The following is a 26777-nucleotide window of genomic DNA, read 5'->3' on the forward strand; positions in this document are numbered from 1 at the left end:
AGAGGCTAATAAGCTTCTCCTATAATAAAACCCAACTTACATCACTGAGCATTTTGCTGGTTTTCAAAGCGTGGTCTAAAAATAGGCTTGGGAGATATGAAACTGGATCATGCATCATCTGAGCATCTTTCTTGTACTGCACCTATAAAATAACATAAAACAAAATGCAATCCAGCAGAAGACAAAGTAATCTCTATTTTTTAAGAGCAAAACATAATTCTGTTGGGAAGTGGCCAAGTAATCCCAATTGGCCGCTAGATGGTGCTCATTCACTTCTGAACAAGTAAAAATTCAATTATCCAATCATTTCCATTTTCAGATGCTGAAAAATGTTTTGATAGGCACTCCAATTGTTCATAAAAACAAGGCAGCAAAGTTAATTGAGTCACATTTTTTTCAAGGAATCATTGCCTTTCAAAAGGAAAAAAAAAAGTATCACTTTATTCTTCCAGATCAATTCATTAGTGTTGACTTATGATTTGTGACAATGCTGTTTAATCTTCTACTGACCTTAAGTTCACATGAAATTTTGTAAAAATGTTAATTTTTTTAAAAGACTCAGTGTTCTTTATGATTTTTTTTCCTTTACAAGATTTTTCACATTGATTACTGGGAGGGATGTAAATGAATCAAATCTCTATCTAGAAAGACCTCAATAAGTAGTAGATTTAATCTTTATTTTCCTAAACTTTTATTTAATAATAGCTGAAAAAAATATAATGAAATAGAACAAAAGAGAAACCCAAGCATCTTAATTGCTGTCAAAGGCAATAAATAATTAATTTTAGCTATAAATATAAATTATTTCAATGAGTCCTAAATATGTGATTTTCTACGAAAGCAAGATCCCCCAGTTTCCAAAGGGCTTGCCTTGAGTTAAAGGTTTATATGGTTTAACAAAACATTATTCAATAATTTTGAGATTTTTTTCCCAATAAAACATTTATGCCCAACTTTAGCAAAAAGTATGCTTTTTTTTTTTCTAATTAGGGGGCATAGTTAGAAATATGAAGCAAAAAAAAAAAGGCTAATTATAAGAATAATTTGAAGTCTTTTAAAAATAAATAGCACTGAGGAGTCAGTTTGAATACTATAAAGCAGAGTGAAGAATTATCAATTGAATAAAAAATTTAAATTGTGATCAAGGCCTTTTTTTTAAATTAGATTCTGGATGCATTCTTGAAAAGTTGCATCTAAAAGTAATTATTTTAATTATGTTGTATTTTCACATTGACTTATATTATTATTTTAAAGAAACATAAAGAATTTGTTCATTTGGTCATGAATTTTAGCCCATGAAAACCAATAGTTATAAAGGCAGACGGCAGGATTCTTTTTTCTTTCTCCCATAATAAAGATATTTAGTGAATGGAGAGCTAGCCTCAGTCAGAGATCTGCTCCAGTACTGCCTCTGATCCAGCCTAGCTATACTACAATGTGTGAGTTATGTAACTCTTCAATGTCCCCAAGCAACTCATTTAGTGTCTAAATCATAAACTAGATATTGATCTGCATCAGTGGATGGAGTTTCCACATTCAGAGTTCCCTACATAGATGAGTCTGGAAAAAGAAAGGGAATGAAGAAGAGTGAAAATAAATGGAAGGAAGAAGAGAAGTGGAGATGGAAAAGGGAGAAGGAGAAGGCAGAAGGAAATAAAGAATGAGAAAAAAAATGATTATTCTAGGTCTAAGATCTCCTTACCAAAAAAATCAGATTATCATATGGTAGAGCTCAACTAAATGTACAAAGACATTTTGGTCCCAAAGTTAATCCATTTTTTTAATTGTCTTAATCTATTTTTTTTAACTGCCATTATTTGGTTTTTGGTTTTAATTCTTTGCCATTTACCCTTACATTGTTTGGAAAAGAAAGCCACTACCTTCAAAGGGGGGGAAGGGGGGCGGGGAGGAAAGCCAATGGAAATTAATGTGTGTGTTCATGATTATATATGTGTGATATACACATTTAGAGAGATATATACATACATACACAATGTATTCAAGTGTTTATATACACACACACAAATAAAAGAACCAAATCATATTTTCCTTTTTTCTCTTAGAATGGTATTCAAAATTTATCACACATACTCCTTTTCAACAAAAAAAGTCAATTGATTTCTAATGCTGACACATAAGACTTGTTTTCTTTGTTTTTTGTTGTTACCTTATATGTTGATTTCTATGATTTCAGGATAATAAAAAGAAACAAATTAACTTACATCACTTGCAAGGGTAGCTGCAAATTGACTTTGCCTAAAAGAGGCACTTTCAAGAGGATTATATTGGTATTTCTTCATTTCATTATCAAATTTTTCTCTGTATTTAACCTGTAGTCAAAAACAAAACAAGAATAAAGCATTTACTTTCACCCTCTAAGAGTGCAATAGATTGGCAAAGAATATGGTTGTAATACATTTGGATCAATTAAAATAACTTAAAAAATGAACTGCTATGTCTACATATGTATATCCCTTATTGAATTATTTTCATTCTCAATGTGGAGGCGGGAGGAGAGAAGAAAAGAAAGAATTAAACTCAAAGGTCTAAAAATGAGTGTTTAAAATTCTTTCTGCATATAACTGGAGAAAATAAAATACTAATTAAAAAAAAAAGAAAAACAACTTTGAATGACAAAAATTCGGATGAATTCAGTGACGCATCACAACTCCTAAAGCCTAATGAAGAAAGATGATATCTATCCCCCTAACAAATTTGTGTTGGGCTACACGAGAACATGTATTTTTCAAACATTGCTAATACATCACTTGTTTTGCTAATTTGTTGTATTAATTTATTACAAAAGAAGGCTTTGGGGGGAGGAGTAACGAAGAGAGGTAATAGTAATTTTTTAAAAAGAGGAAAATGTCATTGATATATTTGTTAATGAACAGAAAAAAAGACAATTCAGAAGAAAATATATACAAGACAACTTTGAAATGAATTTGATGGAATTTCTAGGTATTTTTAAAAACCAACTTGAATGTAATAAAGATTTTCTTATTTGTGAAAGAAACAAAGAAAGAGAAATGAACTGCTAAGACATGAAAGACTAAGCCTCTAATCACTTCCCCATATAAAGTTGTATCAGATGCAAAGCATCAAATGTCGCCTTTAACATTTAAGATGATTGCCTTCAGAGATGTATAGTAGCTCACATCTTAGCCAGCAGTCAGTTACAAAGGCACTGTGCATAAGCAGGCTGACATTTCACGGGCAATGTTTGCATTTCTGCATTACCAATAGGCTATGATGACATGTATACAATACACATTTCTTTAAGCCCCTAGATGCCACCAGATATACATAGGTCAGTGGAGATATCCTTGCTTAGCTTAATCCATATAAAAACAGTGGAGTGCATGACAGTTTTAAAAGGTTGTCATCCACTGTTTCTAATGTTCCTTAACACCTTGACATATATTCTTCTGCCATCAATTGAGGGGTTAAATAAATTAACTGTAGTTAATAATTCCACATTCAAATTCTCTACAAATTGTTTGCCTGTGGCTTTGGACATTTATTGTTGCAGCTGTACATATAACGCTGAGATTTCTACTATTTAACCCATGTTATTTATTTTGGAGCTACTAAGTGGAATTACAAATAGCCCAAAGGGCAGTGGAAAGACTTCAGTGGATTGTAACATATTACCAGGATGACTTGGAAACAAGAAGTGACATGAAAGACATTACAAAGGATGTACAAGGCCAGAGATGGGATGCTCATGTAGCAGAAATTAATCAAGATAGATGGATAGCTCCAATGGTACATCGGAAACTCCCCAGACAATGGAAGAGTAAGAGGAAGCCTCTAAGGAAAACTTAGGAAAAGTCATGCACAAAAACAGCCCATGTTATGACAGGAAGAAAACAGATGCTTCCAATACCCCTAATGGAGGTTCCAACTTTTCTCCCACTCTGAGCTACCCAATGAGACATCTATCAGCTGTGAAGTCACTGTTCTACTTTAGTGGAGAAAGTTTCCATGCTAGGAATTCAAGAAATCCCAAGTCTGGATGAAAAGAAAAAAAAAAAAAAAAAGAAGAATCACAAAGTTGCTGTGTGATGAGCCTCTCTAAATCTCGCCTCAGATACTTACTAGCTATGTCACCCTGGCTAAGTTACTTAACCCTTTTTGCCTCGGTTTCCTCAGTGGTGAAATATGATTAATAATGGCATCTACTTCCCAGAATAGTGACGTTTAAATAAGAGAATATTTGTAAAGCATCTAATGCCTGGCACATAGTAGCTGCTTAATAAATATTTGTTTCTTTCCTTAATTCTTTCCTTTTTTCTTTCCTTCTGTGTTAGTTGTCCAACAACAATATCACCATATACTTTTTCTTTATATATTTAATGTATCTGTAGCATTTGTTGTTATTTTGGAAAGTAATTTTTGTGTAAATCACTTTCATTCTCATTGAGAAATAGTCATCCAAAACAAGGATATTTCTAACAAAAATTCTGAGTGGGCTATGGATAACCTTGATAGGCCCATTAAATTACAGGCAGCTCAGAAATCTTTTTTTTTTAACTTCATATAGATTTTCTATCACATTCCCCACAATTACTATTTCCTAACATTTTCCATTCTCAGGTCCCAACCTTATTCCTAAGCTGTATTCTCAAGTGGTTTTGCTGGCTACTGCATTGATATCTTGGCTAGCCAAAGTCAGCTGATCCTTATTACATTCATCTACCCTTCAAAAACTTTCTGGGTCATTATCCTTCTGATACTCTTAGCTGTGAAAAATGGAACATTCATTCTTCATCTTTTACCTAGGCCTTTGGACCTTATCACTATGGCCTTTACTAGACTCTTATTCCTTCCATTATTCCATTTCTCTTACATCTTAATACTCTCATTCTGTCTGGCTCCTTCCCCGCTACCTACAAATATGCTATTTTCTAAATATCCTTATGCAACTTTTCTATTACCTTCCTTCCTTTCAAAAGGCAGACATTGCCTAAAAGCTCTGTACTTGGATTTCTTTTTCTCTTTCCGCATTTTATCCCTTATTAACCTCATCCATTCCCATAGCTCTATTTATCCCCACATTGTAGATGAATGGAAGCTCTTCGTTTAGCCTTGACTTCTACACTAAGACAGATGGCGAAAAGCCTCCTCAATACCATAAAGAAACCACCAGCATCTCAAAATCAACACTTCCCAAACAGAACAAATTACCTACTCTACTATTCTTTTTGGTGCTTTTCTATTAATAGCACCAATATTTTCCCTATGCTCAAAACCAAGAAGTTATTCATGATAGAACCCTATTTCACATCCTACCCCTGCAACCAATGTCCTCTTGGGTCCCTTCCTTTTCTTTTCCAGTAATCTCAACTCTGCTGGGTTCAACCAGCATTTCTATGACAACACTCAAAACTAAATTTACAACGCTCATTTCTTTCCTGGGCTTTAATCTTGCTTCCAATTGCCTACTAGAATCACCCCCAAGGAATCTTAAACTCAACATGTCTAAAACAGACTTTGTAATCTGTTCCCCTAAATCTACCCCTCCTCCAACTATCCTTGTTTCTATTAAAGGTACTACCATATTTCAATTCACTCAAATTTACAAAACTAAACTATCCTTGACTTTTTTTTCCTTCTCTTATCAATGTCAAGCTTTTTCCTTCACAATATCTCTTATATGCATTCCCTTCTCTCTATTCATTTTGTAACCACTTTCATTCATTACCTAATCATCTCCCTCTTAAATTATTTCAATATTTTTAATTGATCTCCTTGCCTCAAGTCTTTCTCTCTCCAAGCCTTTTTTAGTTGCCTATAGTTGCCAAACTGTTTCTAAAACATAAACCTTCCTATTTGTTTTAATTTATTTTTATTGAGGAAGGGAATAGTGAAAGGAAGAAAAAATTGGGAGAAAAAAAAGAAGAAAAATTAAATTGTATTTTTAAAAAGAAATTGATCTAATGTAAAGAGATAAAGAGGAGTATTGAGTATTTAAAAATATATTTCTGTGTGAATTTCAAATATTCCAAGAGCAAGGGCATATTTTTGTTTTGTTTGTATTTTGGATGGAGAGCTAGAGTAAAGCTCTCATAAAGAACTAGCAACCACCCAGGTATAAATCAACAGAACTGATATCTTGATTAAAAAAAAAAACCTGAGAGGCAAAATCAAAAAGTAAGGAATAATTTAAACCAAACTATTTCAACATCTATTAGAAATTAAAGTATGAAAAGATAAATATCTGATAAATTTTTAATTTACTTTTCTGAAAATTTTCTTTAAGCAATAATAGAAACAATATAAATTTCTATCCCGAATTTTATTCTTATGTCCCACCAAAAAGAATGAGTTGAAAACAAAAAAGTGACAAAATTCTTGGGGAAAAGCAACATTTATTAAAAAGGAATTGAGGACTAGGATAAGAGAAAAAAAAAAACAAGAAAGCAGCCAGTATTCTTAAAGGTATTAAAATACCCCATCCCAGGAAAATTGCATAAGTGATTGCAGAGTCAAAACTGGTAGTCTTTGAAAAAAAAATGGGACAAATGTCAGAAGCCCAGTAACAGACAATGGTGTCTTTTTTTTTTTTAATTCAGTATGTCACATTATTTCTTATCCTGGCTCAGAGGCCAGCCCTTTATCACCAAAGGGCCTGAGGTGACTGCTCAGTTTGTAATCAAAATCTTCAGCTAAGTCCAGAATCATTCCAAAGAGTTTTAACTAATTCTTCACATAGTAATAACCAAGTATATAAAAATTCTAATATGTTGCTAGACAGACAACCTATGGATCTTATCCATCACCAGATGTATGTACCTTAGATAGACATTACAAATGGACAATAAAGTGGGTCCAGGGAGAAGAAAGAAGGCTGGATTGCCTTTTAGGAAATTACAAAACTTGGACTCCAAGAATCTCTGTGAATCCATGTTAATACCAATATTCTTCCTGGTGAGAGGCAACATCATATAATAGGGATCTCTCCTAGGAATAATTCAAATCCCATCTCTAGGTATCCTGGCTCTGTGAATCTGGGCAAATAACTTCCCAGTGCTCCAACATTTGTAGACGAACTTCTTTCAACTAGGGATTCTCTCCATCAATGAAATCACAGATCTAGACCATATCCTCTTACCTTCTAGTCTTCTTGTAAGAGGTAGGATGGTGTAGGGATTTAGACAGCTGGCTTCAGAACCAGGAAAAACTGGATTTAAAGCCTGACTTAAATCTCTCTCTGACACATATAGATTCAAGTTCTACATAAAACTCTAAAATTAGAAACTGAATAGAATATCCCCTCCCACATTAGAATGAAGAATTCTCTCAGCCAATGTTGACTTAAGTTCCTTCTTCCTAAAACATAAAGCATATGACTCATGGAACATTATAGTCTCCAAAGAGTTGAAATTATGGCCAACACAAAAGGCAATGAAGAGGCTCATCATGTCCATCAATGGAGAGAAATGTATGGAGTGAATTGCTATCAAGGAACAGCATCTAATAAAAAGAAAATGGGCTGAATATGTGAAAAAGACAAAAAATAAACAATGGACAACCCATGTATTATGTTGGGAGAGTTTTACAAAGCTTTACAAAGCTTTACCCTACCATATTGGGTAGATTCCCATAATAACCAATGGAAGAACACACATAAGTCGTATAAGATGAGGAGCAAATAAATGTAATGTAATTGGAATCATTAAAAATTTTAATGAGAGCAAGGCTCCACTGGAATACTTTAACAACCCACCCAAAATTTATTTTAAATGTACTAATTTATATACAAAGGATCATAGATTTAAAACTGAAAGGGTCCTTCAAAACAATTTAGTTCAGCCCTCTTCTTTTACAATAGAGAAAATTCAAGTCAAAAAAGTGGACTCTCAGATCACACAGTAGTATGTGACTGAAATGGAATTTGAGCATAAATCTTTGATTACAAAGCCAGTGATGTTTCCATTATATAATACTGCTTATATGGTCTACCCATTAGAATGTAAGGGCTTTTTCATTTTTGTTTATGTAACCATCAGCATATTGCACAGTGCTTAGTACCTAGTAGACACTTAATAAATATTTATTGATTGATATACAACTGGAACTCAATATCTGGGCTCAAAATTTGTTTCTTACCCTACATTATGAATAATCAAAAAGCATCTATTAGTGGGGTTATTTTCCTGTCTAAACAACACAGAATACAGTGCATACTCACTGGTCCTGCTCCCATTTTTACAGCACTATTCAGAATGTTAGTCCCTCTATAACTGGTCGAGCATGTTTGAGAATTTTTCCTTCCAGAGTAGGACAAAGCCCCTCCTTTAATTACTCCCCATATTTTCTGTAAAACAATCTATGATATGAGATACAAGGGGAAAAGGGAGATGGAAAAGTAATGCCTCTAAACCTAGTCAGTTATTTTGAAAATGGGTGTACAAAGTGACTTAAGTAATATTACTGGCTTTCTAATCAAATTATAATTATCCCTTATAAAGTCCCATATCCACATTGAACTCAAACTCCTAAGTAGAAAGTGACAAACAATAGGATCGCTTCTAATCAAATCATAAATATCACCTATAAAGTTCCTTATCCAATTTAATAATTTCTATTCATTGGTAGATAGAACACATTTAGTGTAAAAACAAAAAGGCTCATAGAACTCACACTTTAAGAGTTTTTTAAAGAATATCTATACACAGCCCAAGCAGATTTTTTGTACAATCAAATGCTCGAAGAAGACACTGGAATGAACTTTCGACTTGCTAGAGGAATATTGTCATGCTTCAGGACAGACAAGTGTCTTAATTTAAAGGTCTGAGGCACTGCTTCTAAATCAAATGACTCAAAGCCTTCATTACCGAGAGTGTTGGATTTCATGAACGGATGACATCACCCACTGTTCAGATTTACAAAGGACTTAAGAAAGGCACAATCCCTCAGCAAGGAGGGCAGACCAGACATTAGCCACTGCATTTAGAGCATTTATCATGTCATACAAATACATGTCAAGATCAAAATGGAAAATCCACAACTTTAATTTGATTGTCAATGAAATGTAGAGTAAACAAATAACAAAATGAAACATAAAATGTATCTACAATCCATCAGAAATTTAGGATGGAGTTTAAAAATTACAGAAAAATGTAGGGAATAATCATAATTCAAGGCATTCTGTGAACTTACTTTTAAAATTGAAATATTAGTTTTAAACAAAATAGTAGCCCTGCAGTCATTTCTATGTAAAATAATTAACAGCACATAGACTGTGTGCCAATTATAAATGAATAATACAATTTACAATCAAATTGATTATCATATTTTATAATTAATAAGCTGCATTTAATACTATTAGTAGTGACTTTTAAATACAATAGTTTTTTTATAGAAAACATAAGTTTCAGTACACAAATGAATGAGATTATTTCAATGAAATGAGGACTTATGACTTCACTGTATGGATCATCTCCAGTGGTAGGGATCAGGGCTTCTAAATTTTTTTCTACTTACAACCCTTTTTTATCCCCAAAATTTTTACATGATCCTGAGTATCTATAAAATAATAAGCATAATGAGTATATATAAAATAATATTATAATAAGTAAATAAATCACACGTTTGCTGTGAATCATAAATTCACAACCCCTATATTTAGTTATGAGACTCCATCTAGGGTAGTGGACCACTATTGAAGAAGCTGAAGTATAGATCATCATCAAACACTGTTTTTCCATACTATATTCCCATGACTCTGCCAAACCTGTCATGCTAGGGGACTTTATCTGCATTCCAACACCATGTGGCTACCAGAGACTCAGTGGTGGTTAGACAGGGATTTCTAATTTAGTTTAATGTAAGCCAATGCAAAAATCATATCACTCTGCTTTCTTCAAGTTCTATAATGTCACTATGTAAGAGGGATTTTGCTACAAAAAAAAATTTCATTTTACTTTATTTCACTGATTGCCATAGACAAAGATTTCAACTCCTAGTGGCCAACCTACTGGTGATTGGTAGTATATTAAAGAGAAGACCTATGAAAGGCATACTAACAGAATAATGTGTGCTATGTGTAAATATTCAATTAGTCTCTTTAGGAGCAGTAGAAAAAATTAAGCAAGTAACCTCAAGAAGTAACTTGACCTTCCTTAAAATCCAATCATTTTCCTTCTTCTTACCCCTGGAAATAGAAAGGGAAAGGAGCCATTCAGTTCCCTGAAGTTCTGAATATCACATTATTTGCATAGTATATTACAAGAATTTATCATGGAAAAGTCTAGCTTTGCTTGTAATTAAAATAAATCAAGCATAGGAAAGACTAGGTATTAAAAGACCAGTCTGTAATTCTGAGACCCACACCTGACAGAATACAATTGAAAGTAGGATCCCACAGGTGCTCTTTCTTTATTTGCTCTTGCACAGAAGAATTATTTGTCATTAAAGAAAACATCTAAATGCTTTACAATGATATTCTTGTGCCACTAGCTAAGTTGGTCTATGTAGAAAAGGAACAAGTATTGTAAAGCCAGGCTAAAATGAAAATAGATATGCTAGAACTAAGAAACGCTTCTAAGGCATTCCTATAATAGAAAAATGGGAAATGTCAATGCTATACATGCAATCTGCGATTTGAAATACACTAATAAATTATTTGATGCTGAGCAGTAGAGAGGTTTTTGCTTTGTTTTATTTCAAAAGGAGTTCAGCTTTTCCCTTTTGGTATTGTTTCTTGCTTAGAAAAGATGATTTTATGTTTCTGGGCATTTTTTTCTTTACCTTATAGTGGAGCTCAGCAGAATTTACATGTTTTGTTTGCTTTTTTTCTTCTGAGGGCTAAGAGATACAGAAACTCTCTTATTTGTTCTACCCAATCAGGTGATCCATAATACCCAGAAAGACCACTGTTCAAGAAGACCCTGGAAATATCTTTTACTACTCTGTCCAATCTTCCTCAAAATACTTTCATTAGTATATGGCTGTAATGTGATAAAATGGGATATTATTGTACTGTAAGAAATGATGATTTGGGATGATTTCAGAAAAACCTAGAATGACATATTTATCATCGTTCTAAAGTCTCTTCCCACTCTGATTGGAATGCTAAGATTCCAAAATGCAAGATTTTATTATGGTTTGATTTTATTACAGTTGGAAATCAAGTTTTCTTTACCAAAAGAAGTAAGAATCCTACACAAATACAGTCTCCATGAGTTGCTGTACTCAAAAAAAAAAAAAAAATTCACCACCATGAACTTAGTTAAGAAAGGATTTGGCCAATAGACATGTTTTATCACTAGGCTTTGTGCATTTCTAGTTTGGTAAGACTAGCCACAGTTTGCTTTTCATGTACATCATTGTCTGATAGAATACAGGGATCACTTCTACTTTATAATGAGTACAAGATCTATGGAAGAAAAATAAAAGAATATGCAAAAAGAAAAAAAGTAGAAGAAGCTAATTAAAACTATTGAACATGATACATGTGTTTACATTTTCCACTGAGATGAAGGCAAGGTACAATTAGTTTAATCAAGGAATAAATGAAAGAAAATAAAATAAAAGATGAGCTAGTACACTATCTTTCTGGGAATAAATGTAAGCATCTCAATACCCCATTTGTCTATGGTTTTCTTCCTTCACCTTTTCTCAAAGTCCATTATGGCCTGAGGCATTGTTCAGCTGGTAGTGAGACATTTTTCTATCAAACACAATTATCACTGAGGTCCACTGGGTTATCCTTTCCCAAATTAACTGTAAGGAAAACTTATAAGAAAGGATATATTCTAGATAAATTCTAATATATTCTAAGGAAATAATTCTAAATTGTCCCTTCTGAAGTTTTTTTCTAGAGAATGTACATTCTTTGATTGAAGGCAGGGATTGTTTTGGTTTATCTTTTTGTCTTCAAAACTTAGCACAATTCCTGGCACATTATTAGTGCTTAATAAGTATTTGTTGATTATTAGTATAGGATGGAGATGATCGAGGAGTTTTTTGAAGGCTTCACCTGATAAGTACAAGGTGCAAAGACTTCCATTATGGACCCAGTGATGACCTATAAGTCTATGATTAAAGGATTAACTTCTCATTCAAGTACTTCTTTTTCCTATTAAATCCCAGAGAATTGAATTCATGAATATTTCAAAATGGAAAATAATTTTACTCAGTTTCTCTCTTGGACACCTTTTAATCATCCATTTCTTATTTGTTCATAACACTGTTTTTTCTTGTTTTGTCACTGCTTTCTTAAAATCCTTCTGATTTTATGTTGCCCCATTCTTAATACTCCCCCTCTTTCCCATATTCTTTCAACATTTGTCTCCTTACTCTGTTTATTTGCATGCAAGGATTACTCTGAACACAGGATCTCTCATCAATACAGGAATGAGATAGAATCTATATATTAAATCCTCGCTGAAGAATGGGAAAAAATTACATTAACCACCCTTAGTGCTGGCCAATACCTCTTCAACAAGGGATGGAATGTATTCATCAGATGCTCAAGAGTACTGCGATAGTCTGAGCGAAACCTGAATCTGGGCAATTCCAAGTCATCAGCTAGTCCTCTACCCACTATGCTATGCTGTCTCTTAAATTCAAAGGATGGAATTGAAGATTTTTAAAGGCTTTAATATGTGTTGGGGAAAACAGATGCTTTATTTTAAAATGTTAACACATTATTAACAAAATGTTACAATTAATATTAAATGTGTTGAAACTATTTAATTACTAAATATTTTATGATTGTTTGGGGGCAGGAAACTCCTCACTTAATTAGTTGTATATTCTAGAAATCCCAGAGTGCATGCTGAAGCAGCTAAACATACTGACTGAGAATAGGATTTGAGCCCAGGAAGGAAAAATACTTTTTTTTTCTCAAATTATACCTTATTGTAATTTTTTAAATACAGAATTCTACCAATTACTGCAATTCAAACTGAAAAAGTAGTTTCCGAAATTTTCTCTTTGCATTTTTATACAATTAAAGATAGCATCAAAAAATGAAATACTTTACTGTGTTACAAGAAATGAAATCTCTGAATAAAGTCATTGTGAGCCCTGCATTGCCATCTTACTTGACTAGAAAGTTTAGAAGCTTCCATAGCATGCTCAAAATCCGGCCTTCCGATTACAGCTGGTTCTTTATTCATTTCTCCTTTTCCTTTCCTGTATTCAGCCTAAAATGAAAAAACAAAAGAATTAGGATCATTTCTGTTTACAAGGAAAACCTGTGTTTGTGTTAACACTTTTTACAAAAAAGAAAAACTACAATTTGACACTAAAACAATAACCATTAAAATAGGATTGGATTTTTATTAAAATTAATTTAAATTTTAAATCATCAATTTCAGTAATCCTTTTTTAACATGTTATACATTTTATGAGTGTGTATAAAAGGTGGAAAATTGTGGTAATTATCAAGATAAATAACCTTTTGTATTGGCAGGAAATCTATATGGCTATCTCCATTCACAGAAACTGACATCGTTGAAATGGTTAACCAGATGAACTCTATTAAATGATTGTTGTTCTCAAATGGGTTGAGAAAAGAAGAAATTTAAAGGAGAGTTTACTCTATTTGACAGCAAATTATTTTTTTTGTTTTACCATTTAATCAGTTGTTTATAAGAGAAGAAAATAATTTGGCAAAGACAAATTTCTTTAAAACAGAAGAATTTTTAAATTTAAATTTAAAGACCTTTAAAACAGGACTTGAAGAAGAATGAAAATGTTTTGAAAAGTAGAGGAGGAAAGGGCAGGATTAATAGAACTAAGGGTATACAATCTATTTCAGAGAACACTATAGAATCTGCTTGAATATCAAAGAGTGTGGATATGATCTCTACCAACTGTATATTTCCCTTCTTTGAGCTCCAGCTGAGGAGACTTGCAAAGTTCTGTATTACAAATTGATTAGTATATATAACCAGATGGTTAAATATGGCACTAAAATATATTTTAGAACCTGAATAATCCAAGTATTTAACACTGAACAAAATAACCAGATAATTTACAAATGGCTATTATTACTAAATTTACTAAAATTACTAAAATGTCACTAAAACAATTATTAATACTAATTACTACTGAAATATTACTAAAAGACTACCCAATTGGAACAGTAATCCGAGGATATATAGGGGAAATTATTTCAGCTTTAGAATGACAAAAGGCGAATTACATTGCTAATGATCTTGGAGACTTGGGTTGCCATCTTGATGTCTGATCTGTCAATCCCTGCATTGTATTTATGATTGTCCTCTGTATCCTTCCTGTAAGAAATCTGATTTAAGACAAAATTTAATTAATAAATACATTCATACATCATCATTGCCATAATAACTAACATTTATATACTGCTTTAAGGTTTGAAAAATGCTTTCTTCACAAGAAACTCTTGAAGTCGGTATTGCTAGTAGAGTTATGCCATTTTTACAAATCAACCAAGGCTTTAAAAGTGTAAATTACTTGCCAAAACTCAGAGTCACTCCAGCTCAGAGCTAGCATTCAAGCTCCATTCCTTGGTATTCCAAGTCTAATGTTCTTGTTTTGGTAACCACATAACATCACGTTCACAATGAATGCAGAGAGATTAATATTTTGATAATAGACTCTCCATCATCACTCATTTTTGTTTTAGGTCAATTATTTATTGGATTATATTGGCTTTCTCAAAGAGTCTGCTCTAAAGGAGTTCAGGCATTTTCTTAAAATTGCTTTTACTGAGTTTGGAACACTCGTATATCCAAGCATCACAACTAAGGAAATCACTATAAAAATAACTACAGTGAGCACATGTGCCCGTATGGGGATGGGTGTACATGGGACAGATAGTTTACATAATGGATAAAATGAGTTCAAAGTGTTGGAGTAACTTAACCCTCTTTACCTCAGTTTCCCTATCTGTTAAATAATCTGGAGAAGAAAATAGAAAATTGTCCCAGTATCTCTGCCAAGAAAACTTCAAGTGGAATCACAGAGAGTCAGACATGACTGAAAAATATCAACAAAGCTTAAAAGTTTTCAAATACAGTCCTAACAACAGAATGTATCTCCCGTCAGAGACTTACCCTATGCAGTTTCAGAAAGGGTTGTCCCTAGAAAGTTAGGCACATGTGAAGTGTTTTACCTGGATCGATTTTATAAGACTGCCTACTAAGAAACAGAGAGGAACAGTCATCTGCACCAAGATTGGGATAACAATAGCATCATGAGCATTTTCAGGTTGAACATATGCAAAGCATTTTGATTTCTTTGATCCTCATAATAACCGGATATTATTATGCTATTATTATCCCCATTTTACAGATGAAGAAACTGAGGTTGAGAGAGAAAGTGACTTGGCCAGAATCACAAAGCTAGTAAGTATCTAAGAAATTATTTGAACCCCAAACTCCCTGACTTCAGGTCCTGTACACTCCTACACCAGTCACCTACCTGGTTGGAGTAACCAACATCAATGAAATTACGGGAAATTTTATTATTAAGGTAGTAAAATAAATAACAACCATAAGCTGGATAGTAAAAGAAAAAATCCTTCTTCATATTTCAAAGCATAGCAGGTGGTACACAGCAAGAACAGCAAGAAGGATTAATGAGGGCTTAGAGAAGGATGCTAGTTTTACTAATTGACAGAATTACTTCCTAAACAACATTCATGTACCTATTTGTCCCCTTTAGCTAACTCATGATTACATTGTTTAAAAACAATCATATTTTTCTTTTGCCTTTCAAAATCAAAGATAATATTTGGAACATAAAGTTTTGCAAGGGTCAATGTTGAAAAATCATCCATCCATATGTTTTGAAAATAAAAAACTTTAAGAAAAAAAATTGTAAAAAAAAAAATCAAACAAGGCATATTGAAACAACATTCAAATCAATTTCAATTTCACTTCTGTTTTCTCCTTTCATTACCTGTTCTATCTTTCTTTGGCTTCGATATGAGAAACACATTTGTATAATAAAAGGAATTTGGTACAATATTTTCTTTCTCAAATTTTGAGACTGAGTAGTAAAGGTACTATTTTTCTAAAAATTTTGATAAAACTCACTTGTAAACCACTATGACCAGAATTCCCCCTCACTCTGGCAATTTTTTTTTAAACCACTAATTCAATATTTAAACTGGGCTGTCTAATTCATGTCCTGTTCACTCTAGTTCATGCATATAATAATGAATTTTATAGTAGAAGCCTAAACTTAGGATCCACAGACCCAGATTCTATGGAGCCCATGAAGTTGGATGGGGGAAATTACATCTTCATTGTCCTTAATTAAATTTAGTACTTCCTTTAAGTGTGAAGACAGGCAACAGACATTCTGAGAAGGGATCCATGGACTTCATCAAGGTTTCCATGACACACACACAAAGATTAAGAACCAACATCTTAAAATTAAATGAATTTTCAAAGAACAAATTTAATCATGGATCTCACCTAAGAATTTCCCTTGAGTATAATTTAAATGAGTGTGTCTTTTCTTTCAATATTCAGACATTTACCTGTTCCACTCTCACACATACTGAGTAATGAAATTACTAGATTGGAAAATGAACAAGAAAATAATTTTTCTTTGTGTGATGGAGTTTAAGCCTCCAATCATTCAACAAGGCCACTTTAGAGTGCTGGAGAGCTAATAGTAGAGATGATAATAAAGCAGTCTCAGCCTACAGTGAGTCAAACTTAGGCTGTATAAACTATGGATTCTCAGGTGAAAGCTGATCCAAAATTATTACCCACTTCCCAGACTAAATGCTTCCAAGTTATTACATTCATAAGAAAATTGTAGGTTGGGGGAAAGGCCATTTTGTTGGACAAAAAAAAAAAAGTAGGGGGAAGAGAAAATGGAAACCTTTACGATTTGAAACCTATGCTTTCTATAAGCTTATCTAATGATATACTGGTTGATGTAATGACCACATAAAGAGAGGTGAACCCCACAAAGGCAGCAGGAGCATAGATCATGAACAGTGTCCCGCCATCCATGTAAATCACAAATTAAAGGCCAGCACTTGTGGTTCAAAACAGATATTAAGACTGAAGTGAAGGCTGCATTCAAACCCAAGGAAAAACCACAGAGTCTCAGAGGAACAAGGTGAATAAAGAGCAACTACTCATTATTTCCATGTGCTACTACCATGGTTCATGAAATAAAGGCTCGTTGCTAGTTTCATAGAAAGCATAGGATAATGACAACCTTTTATTTTTCACCCTTTGCAGTGATGGCTGAAGGTAGGTCTACAGCAATATGTTTCTGCAAGTGAATTATTTGTCTTCCCACTTCCCCCCACCTTTGACACCATAACCCAGAGCACCTATTACTTACATTGGAGAGAAAGTCATCTAACATTTTACAAATGTCTGCAGTATGTATTTGTTCCATCCTGAGACCTGTCATACTCCAGTGAGAATAAAAATGTTAGGCAGCAGAACAGTAGTTTGTCAGAGGTAAGCCCAGGAAAGAAAAAATATGTTTCCTATTTTCTCAGTCACCTCAATGCTTCGAAACTGACCCTTCCCACTGAGACAACTGTCTGGCCTCTTTTATACAGATGCTATCTTATCCTGTCTACTATAATGCTTTTTATAGTATTAGGTTTCAAATTTAATGGAAGGGGAGGAGAGAAAGTGAGAGCATCTGAAAAGTTTCTTAAGACCAATAAACTAGAATAAAATAAGCAAGCTAAGGACTCAGTGGTTGGAGATTTAATTTTTCATAGTTCTATTTAATGAGTGGAATCTCATATAGTTGATGCTGACCTATTGGTGGCAAGATGACAAAGAAAAACACAATGACCAGACTTCCTTTGTGCTGATGGTAGTCACAATTCGTCACCCCTTTCTCTTGCCCATTTGTCCAACAACAACAATAACAAAAACGTATCAAAAAACTTTTAAAAGCACTCAAATTATCTTCCAATTTTACATATATAAGAAGTGAGTTCTAAATGTGACTATCAGAGAATAGAAAAATAGTCTTAAAATATATGTAATATTCAAAACAAAGAAAAGGAAATAGGTTAAAAGATTATCACTTTTTTTAAAAAGTGAAAAGGAACTTGGCCCTCTGGTCTTCAGAATAAATGAGGAATACTTTTGCTCTTTAGCTTCTTCAATACTGAACTGAGGAAGCATCAGTCAGTACAGACAGCATACTTTTATTGAGTAGCATTACCTATGAGAAGTCTTCTTGAAAATGATCAATTCAATGAATTTAATAAATTATTAACCATCTTCCAGCTACATTCTATAATACTTTAATAAAATGGTCAACCAAAAATGAGAGATTTTCCTGTATTACTCTCAAAAGACCATCCCCCCATAAATAAGAGAAAGGTAATAAAAAACCGTATCACATAATGTTTTCTTCTCTCTCCTCTTCAATCCATCCTCCAACCAGACACCAAACTGAAATGTCTAAATTATAGATGTCATGTCTTTTAAGTGTCATTCTTATTTATTAAGAAGCTTCAATAACTCTGTTGGCTTTCCAATAAGATAAACATTCTTCTGTTTAGCATTAAAGCTCATAACATGACTTCAATCTGTCTAGACTGCCTCCCATCATATAATCTAAATTTTAAACAAACTGCTCTGCTGTTCTGATAATTACATTTCCCACCTCCATATCTTTGAAAGGCCTGGATTCCTCTCCCTCCTAACCTTCTTCACTTGGAATTTCCAAATTCCTTCAAAGTTCAGCTCCATTGCTACCTCCAATTCAAAATCCTTGAAAAGCACCCCAAGTGCTTACTAGCCTCTGGCCCTCCCTGAAATTATTTTATATTTACTTTTTTATATGTTTTACAATTTTTCTCTATTTAATCGTGCTTTAAACCTTCTCCCCAGAAAATAAGGTGCTTAAAAATGGAGATTATTTTATTTTTGTATTTCTAGTGACTAGCACAGTGTCTGATACATAATGAATGAATGAGGTAGAGAAGAAAAAGAAGGGAATACTCATTTAGGTTGGACCTATAAACCAATTACTGTGCTAAGAACTTTTTACAAATATTGTCATTTGATCCTCCCAACAACCCTGCAGGAAAGGTACTATTATTATCTTTATTTTTATAGATAAGGAAACTGAAGTAAACAAAGACCGTGTCTGCAGCTAAATTTTTAACTCAGATCTTAACTTCAGGCCTAGTGTTCTATCTGCTAATCAACAAGAATGAACAAATGGATGAAAAAGCATTAATTAGTGCTTACTATGTGCCAGGCTCTGTGTAAAGTATATATAGGGAAACAAATAAAAAAATAACAACAATTCCACTTTCACGATTACATTTTAACACAAAACATTAACACATAAAAAAGCATGTTGGTCAAGGAGGGATATTTAGAAATGGTGTTTAGAGTCATAGGAAAATAAATTCCTTTCAGGAATGAGAATGCTGATTGAATTTACTTCTTCAGTTAAAGATAGAAAGCAAGGGGTAAGGAGGGCATGTGGAATGTCACAAATGCCTGAGAGCCATTATGTCATGGAACTAGGTCACAGATATATATGAAGAGTACTCATCAATCATCCCAAAGTAGGCTTTGAAGTAAATGATTAAAAATGCTTATTGATCCAATAAACTTGGGATGGAAAGTGCCATTCACATTTAGAGAAAGAACTATAGAGACTAAAAGTGGATCAAAGCATAGTATTTTCACATTTTTGTTGTTGTTGTTTACTTGTATTATTTTTTTCTCTCATGGTTTTTTCCCCTTTTTATCTGATTTTTCTTGCACAGCATAATGAATATGGAAATATATTTAAAAGAATTGCACATGTTTAACCTATATTGGATGGCTTACTGTCTTGGGAGGAGAAGTGAAGAGAGGCAGAAAAACTTGGAACAGAAGACTTTGCAGAGGTAAATACTGAAAACTATATATGTATGTATGTGGAAAAAATAAAATGCTATTGGAAAAAAATAAATGCTTGTTGATCCTATACTTAGATAAGCTTCAAATGGATATGTAACTTAAATAAAAAGATTAGTGGGAAATGATTAGTAAGGAAAAGATTACCTTTCGGGATTACAGATACAGAACAGTTTATGACCAATAATAGACAGGATCACAGAAGAGAAAATGATTTTGATTACATTGAGTTTTAACTATTTAGCATAAATAAAACTAAGGCAGCCAAGATTAGATAAGTAACGACTGTTTGGAAATGAGGAGATAATCAGAAAAAATCAGCAAGTTTCCCTAATGAAAAATGAATGAGTATCATTCTCTAGTTGGTAAATGGTCAATGGATATGAAAAGAGAGAGTTTTAAAGGGAAGAAAATCAAACTATCCATAATTATTTGAATATGCTCCAAATCGCTAAGTAGAGGAATGCAAAACAACTCTGAGCTTCTACCTCAGTACTCATTAGGTTAGAAAAAAGCAGAGAGAGACCCACATGTGCAAAAATGTTTGTAGCAGCTCTTTCTGTGGTAGCAAAGAACTGGAAAATGAGTAGATGCCCACCAATTGGGGAATGGCTGAACAAGTTGTAGTACGTGAAGGTAATGGAATATTAAAAAATGATGAACAAAATGGTTTTAGGAAGGCCTGGAATATTTATATGAACTGATGCTGAATGAAAAAAGCAGAACCAGAAATACATTGTACACAATAACATCAAGGATGGGTGATCAACTACGAAAGATTTGGTTTTTCTCAGTACTTCAATGATCCAAAGCAGTCCCAATAGACTTTGAATACAAAATGCCATCCACAGCCAGAAAAACAACTAAGGAAACTGAATGTAAATCAACACATGCTATGTTTACTTCTTTTTTCTGTTTTTTTAATTATCTCTCCCATTTTCCTTTTTTGCTCTTATTTTTCTCTTCCACCATGATTCATAAAATTATGTGTATTAAAAATAAATAAATTTACTAGAAAAAAAGAAAAAAGTTGCAGGAGGAACCTGGGGGAGGAGGGGAGAGAAAATTGTGAAATGCCCCAGTCATTCTGGAAAGCAATTTGAAACTATCCCCCCCAAAATGATTGCATTTTTGTTGCTATAGTAATACTGCTATTAGTCCTATAATCCAAAGAGATCAAAGAAAGAGAAAAGGATCTACATACACACAAACATTTACAGCAAATTTTTTAGCAAAGAAATGGAAAGTAAGAGGGTACCCATCAGTTGGGGAACTACTGAACAAATCGTAACATATTGATCCAACAGAATATTATTATGCTAAAAGAAAAGAGGGACAATTTAAAAGAAATTTGGGAAGTATAAATTGATTAAGTTAATTGGGCAGTTACAACAATTTGTGCAATAAGAATTCTATAAAGGCATCCAACTTTGAAAGATGTAAGTACTCTAATCCATGTAATGATCATTCAGTCACTATTCCAGAGGACCCATTGTTAGAGAATGCTGATTGGCTGATTGTTGTCCTTCATCCTTGACAAGGATCAAAACAACATCAATGTGTCTGACTGTGGCTGGTCAGACCAATACAAGCTCAGAATGCTCTGCCATACCTCGTACACAAATAGTGCCTATGAACATTTGGGATGTACTCTAACTTTGTGCATCTCATGTTTCTTTGGGGCTAATTCAATTCTCCTTTGCTCTTAGAGCACAGCACCTTTCCTGAGGAGGGCACAACATGTTGGGCGGTCCAGCGTCATGTCTCCCACGCCATGCAAAAAATTCCGAAGTTCCTAAGAGAGATCTTGCGACTGTCCGATCTCCTGACAGAAAGGTTACTGATTTAATATATAGGAAAAGATGCACATTTTTAGATGTGCACAATGTATAGGTAAATCTTTCTTGATTATGAATATTTGTCACAAAAGATTTTTTCTTTATTTTTAAATGATTTATTTATTTAGGTTTTTTTAAGAGACAATTGGAGTTAAGTGACTTGCCCAGAGTCATATAGCTAGTAAATGTCAAGTATCTGAAGCCAGATTTGAAGTTCCTCCTGCTTCCAGGGTAGTGCTCTATCCACTGTGCCATCTAAATACCCCTCTATTTTTACTTTCTTGATGGGGACTAGAGGAAAGAAAGAAATATTTGTTCACGGAAAAATTAATGTAACTTAAAATGTTCTCAAAATGAACTGACTTTTAAATTAATAAGTTGTCAAAGCTTGTGAAATTTAAATTCTAAATAAGTTGTCTCTTCCTAGGTTGTAAATTTTAAATTAAATAAGTTATTTCTTCATAAAAATATAAGAGCATTATGCAAACAAAATATTTTGATTCAATTTTAAAAGAAACAAAGGAGTTCCTGGTTTTTTTAGATTTAGATCTTGAAAAAAAGTAAGACTACAAAAAGTAAGGCTTAGTATTTAAATGTCATCTTAGATGAAATTCCTGTGATGAAGCAGTCATTCTGTATCATCAAATACTAATTTCACCCCTGAGAAATTGATAACATCCAAAATATGTATTTCCATTTTCTTGAAAATACAGAATTGGTGCTATATTTTTTCAAAGGATATCTTTCTCAGAAAACTTATTTTTAAGTGAGTATAGTTTGGAGAAGAAAAAGAAGTAAATGCAAGGCAATTATTATTATATATTAAATATATTATCCTTTCTTTTTTATAGAATTTCTGATTTCACTGCCAAAAAAAAACTCCTAAGTACTCCCTTTACTAATGTAGATCAGAATCTCCTCCAAATATTAAATACAGTGTTATGTAGAATGGAAATGTCAAATGCATGTGATGGATTGCATTTTCCAGGCAACCCAGATTTAAAAATATAATTGGGAAATATTTAGCAAAAATTTTAAAAATATAATAAAACATAAACAAAAATTTAAATACAATAAAATATAGATAATTCTAATATGTTGTTTTCTAAATCCATGTGCATTCACAGTGATCCTTATGTTAAATTTAGTGGTCCTTGAGCTTGATTCCATTGATTGAGATCACTAAGTTAAATGACTTATCCAGAATTTCATAGCCAATGATTATCTGAAGAGCCTAAGAATTGAATCCAAGTTTTCCTGCTTCAGCCCTGTCGCTCTACTTTTTTCTATCTCTTACTACATTTTAATTAGAAAATACCACCTCAATAAAAACTTTCAAGGGATTACAGAATTAGGCACATAGGAGGAACAACTAAATATTAAAATCAGGGCTTTTCCAAAGCAATAGAGCCTAAATTCATTTTTTTAAAGGTGGAGGAATGTAGGAATTGGAAAATCTCTCTAAAACTGGCATTTTTCCAGTCTTAGGATACAGTAAAATAAATTGAAATGTGAGGTGAACTCTAAATTCCAACTGATAATATACTTCCCAAGAAGCACTTATAAGCCACAATGTAATGAATTGCATTGGTTTTTCAGGTACAGCTTTATATGTCCTTCAGCAATCCATTATTGACTTGCCTATAAACTTGAGCACTTACTTGAGGGGAGAAAAATTTTTAAATGTTATATTATTTTATTACCTTTAAGAAAGTTCATTTGTCATTCCGAAAAAAAAAAAAAAAACACTAAGTCTGTTATTTCTCTTACCGAATATTAAAGTTACATTCTCTGAACTGATTATTGATCTCAATCTGTGAAAAAGTTTCACTCTAAATTTTCACGTAAGGAAACAGTTATTTGCAAACCATGAACCAAAGTATAATCAGTTTTATTTATTTCAAAACTACTAGATTTTACATCTTTGATAAAACTGATGAGCATTAATAACCTGTTTTATTTCCATTACAAATTTAACTTTTGAGGGAAAAAAAGAGATAAAATGTCTACAGTTTTTCTAATTTTATTAGTATAAAACTTGGCAAGCACTATATCCCTTTGGATACAAAGAGATTTGAATTAGTCGACTCTTTTAAAAATTGTTCTATTAGCATATCTAGAAAACATGAAGTTTAAGAGTTTCAGTCTTTTGATTATACTCCACTAAAATAAAGATGTTTAAAAATCAATACTGTAAGAATTTGGCCTAAATCTATTTGGTCAATTGAAATAAACCATGACATCAGACAAACCATGAGTTACAGATTTGAATTTCACTTGGAATATTATGCTACTTATGAGAATGTTATAGAGAACAGAAAATAGATACTTTTCTGTATCTATTTTCAGATTTTAGGATCATATAAACTCCAGATAATTAATAAATAAAGTCATCAAACATCTCTTTGTAATCAGTTTGTTTGTCATTTTTTAAGACCTACTATGTATGTATTGTATGGTACGGTACATGTATGTAGCTCCATGAATGATGGGCTTACAAACTTTTAAGAGTTTTTGTTTATCGTCATTTTATTCTCCACTGGACCATCAACAAAATTAGTCTAATAAGTTATGGTCAGTTGCCAAATATCTCAGAGCAAGAAAATGGTATGTAGTTTTGTCTTCCCTCTTAGTCATCATCATGATGCTTACCAATACCTCTTTCAAAGGGAGAAGAAAAATAAAAATGATAAAACTGTTTACACACTAAAAGAATGAAGCATTTATTATATGCACTTACAATATAACACTTACTGTATGCAAATCATTGCATACCAAGCACTAGAAATACATTTAAAAAAGAAAAATATTGCCTCCTTTCACTGTTTCAAAATAAATTTTTGCCTTATTAAATGTTTCCCAATTACAAGGGAAAAATAAATTCCAAATACTCTGTCTCCCTCCCACCCCTTAGTCCTTCTTGAGGAGGACAGCAATTTGATATGTTATATTTGTGAAATCATGCAAAACATACTTCCAAATTAGCCAAGTTGCAAAAGAAAAGACAGAAAAAATAAAAGATTTTTTTTAAGTTTTTTTAAAAATATTTCAAGCTCTATTCAGAGTTTATCAATTCTATCTCTGGAGGCAGATAGCACTGTTCATTATGGATCCTTTTGAATTATCTTGTTCCACTGTCATGAGCAGTTAAGGCTTTCATAGTTTATCATCCTTAACACATTGTTGTTATAGTATACAGTTCAATGTTTCCCTTGTTCTGCTCACTTTATTTTCATGAGTTTATATAAGGTTTCCCAGGTTTTTTTGAAATCACCCTACTCATCATTACTTATAACCCATAGTATTCCTTCAAAATCATATACCACAATTTGTTCAGCCATTACTTAAATGATGGAAATTACTTCAATTTCCAATTCTTCACTGCCACCCACTCTCCCCACCTAAAAAAAAGTTGCTATAAAAATTTTTTGGGGTACAAAGAAGTATCTTTTCCCTTTTCTTTGATCTCTTTGGGAAACTGACTGTTAAGAGGTATTGTCGGGTTAAAGGGTATGCACAATTTTATAACTCTTTGAACATAGTTCCAAATTGTTCCCCAAAATTGTTGGACTAGTTTACAACTCCAACACCAGTAAACAAGTATCCGGATTTTTCCACATCCCCCTCCAACATTTGTCATTTTCCTTTTCTGTAATGTTGTCGATCTGTTTTAATTTGCAATTCTCTAATTGGCATGGACAGAGAATTTTTTCATGGGACTATTGATGGCTTTGATTTTTATTTCTTCTGAAATTGCCTGTTATTATTTATTGATCATTTATCAACAGAGAAATGGTTCTTACTTTTTATAAATTAGATTCAATTACCCACTAACTTTAAAAAATGAGGACTTTATAAGAGAAACGATGTAAATTTTTCTCCAGTTTCCTGTTTTCCTTCTACTGATGGGCTTTGTCAAAAAAATATATATAAATGCTTATGATTTGTGTAGTTTTTTTTTTAATATCCTGCAACTTTGCTAAAGCTATGAATTGTTTCCAGTAGATTTTTGGATGACAATTTAGGATTCTCTAAGTCTATCATTATATCATCTGCAAAGAGTGATAGTTTTATTTCCTCATTGCCTATTCTAATTTCTTTTTGTTTTCTTATTGCTGAAGCCAACATTTCTAGTATAATATTGAATAATAGTGGTGATAATGGGCATCATTGCTTCACCTCTGATCTTATTGGGAATGAGTCCAGCTTCTCTCTATTACAAATAATCCTTGCTGTAGATTTTAGATAGATATTGCTCATTATTTTAAGAAAAGCTCCCTTTATTCCCATGCTCTAATATTTTTAATAGAAATGGATGCTGTATTTTGTCAAAAGCTTTTTCTGCACCTATTAAGATTATCATCTGATTTATGTTGGTTTTGTCACTGATATGGTCAATTATGAGAATTGTTTTCCTAATGTTAAACCAGTCCTACATTCCTGGTATAAATCCTCCTTGGTCATAGTATATTATCCATAGTGTATACGTTGCTGTAATCTCTTTTTGCAAATATTTTATTTAAAATTTTGGCATCCATATTCATTAGAGAGATGGGTCTATAATTTTCTTTCTCTGTTTTGACCCTTCCTAATTTAGATATTAGTATTATATTTGTGTCATGGAAGGCATTTGGCAATACTCCTTCTTTACCTATTTTTGCAAACAGTTTACATAGTATTGGAATTAATTGTTCTTTAAATGTTGAGTAAAATTCACTTGTGAATCGATCTGACCTTGGAGATTTTTTCTGAGGGAGTTCATTAATAACTTGTTCAATTTCTTTTTCTAAAATGGGACTATTTAAGAATTTTTATTTCCTCTTCTGTTAATCTGGGCAATTTATATTTTTGTAAATATTCAATCATTTTGGTTAGATTGTCAGACTTGCTGCCATAGAGTTGGACAAAATAGTTCCTAATTATTGCTTTAATTTCTTTTTCACTGATGTTAAATTCACTCCTTTTATTTTTTGTAGGGTTTTTTCCTTTACTTTTTCTGAATAAGTTAACCAGAATTTATTTATTTTGTTAGTTTTTTCATAAAGCCAACTCTTAGTTTTATTTATTAGTCCAATAGTTT

The 26777-nt window shown here is 32.6% G+C and overlaps 1 protein-coding gene across 3 annotated transcripts in view; it reads right to left on the minus strand.

Moving 5' to 3' along the window:
* NEBL (nebulette) overlaps window positions 1-26777 on the minus strand; it is a 458082-nt gene that overhangs the window by 90481 nt on the left and 340824 nt on the right. Inside the window, exons 10-13 of one of the 3 annotated variants that reach the window (XM_051961695.1) lie at window positions 14165-14266; window positions 13059-13160; window positions 2223-2330; window positions 41-142 (exon numbers count right to left, since the gene is read on the minus strand). The exons of the other annotated variants lie outside the window; for them this stretch is intronic. Coding sequence (XP_051817655.1) covers window positions 41-142; window positions 2223-2330; window positions 13059-13160; window positions 14165-14266 — 414 coding nt within the window. The remainder of the gene's footprint in view (window positions 1-40; window positions 143-2222; window positions 2331-13058; window positions 13161-14164; window positions 14267-26777) is intronic. 3 annotated transcript variants of the gene reach the window in all.

This window comes from Antechinus flavipes, chromosome 5, assembly GCF_016432865.1.
Source record: "Antechinus flavipes isolate AdamAnt ecotype Samford, QLD, Australia chromosome 5, AdamAnt_v2, whole genome shotgun sequence".
Classification (NCBI taxonomy): Eukaryota; Metazoa; Chordata; class Mammalia; order Dasyuromorphia; family Dasyuridae; genus Antechinus; species Antechinus flavipes.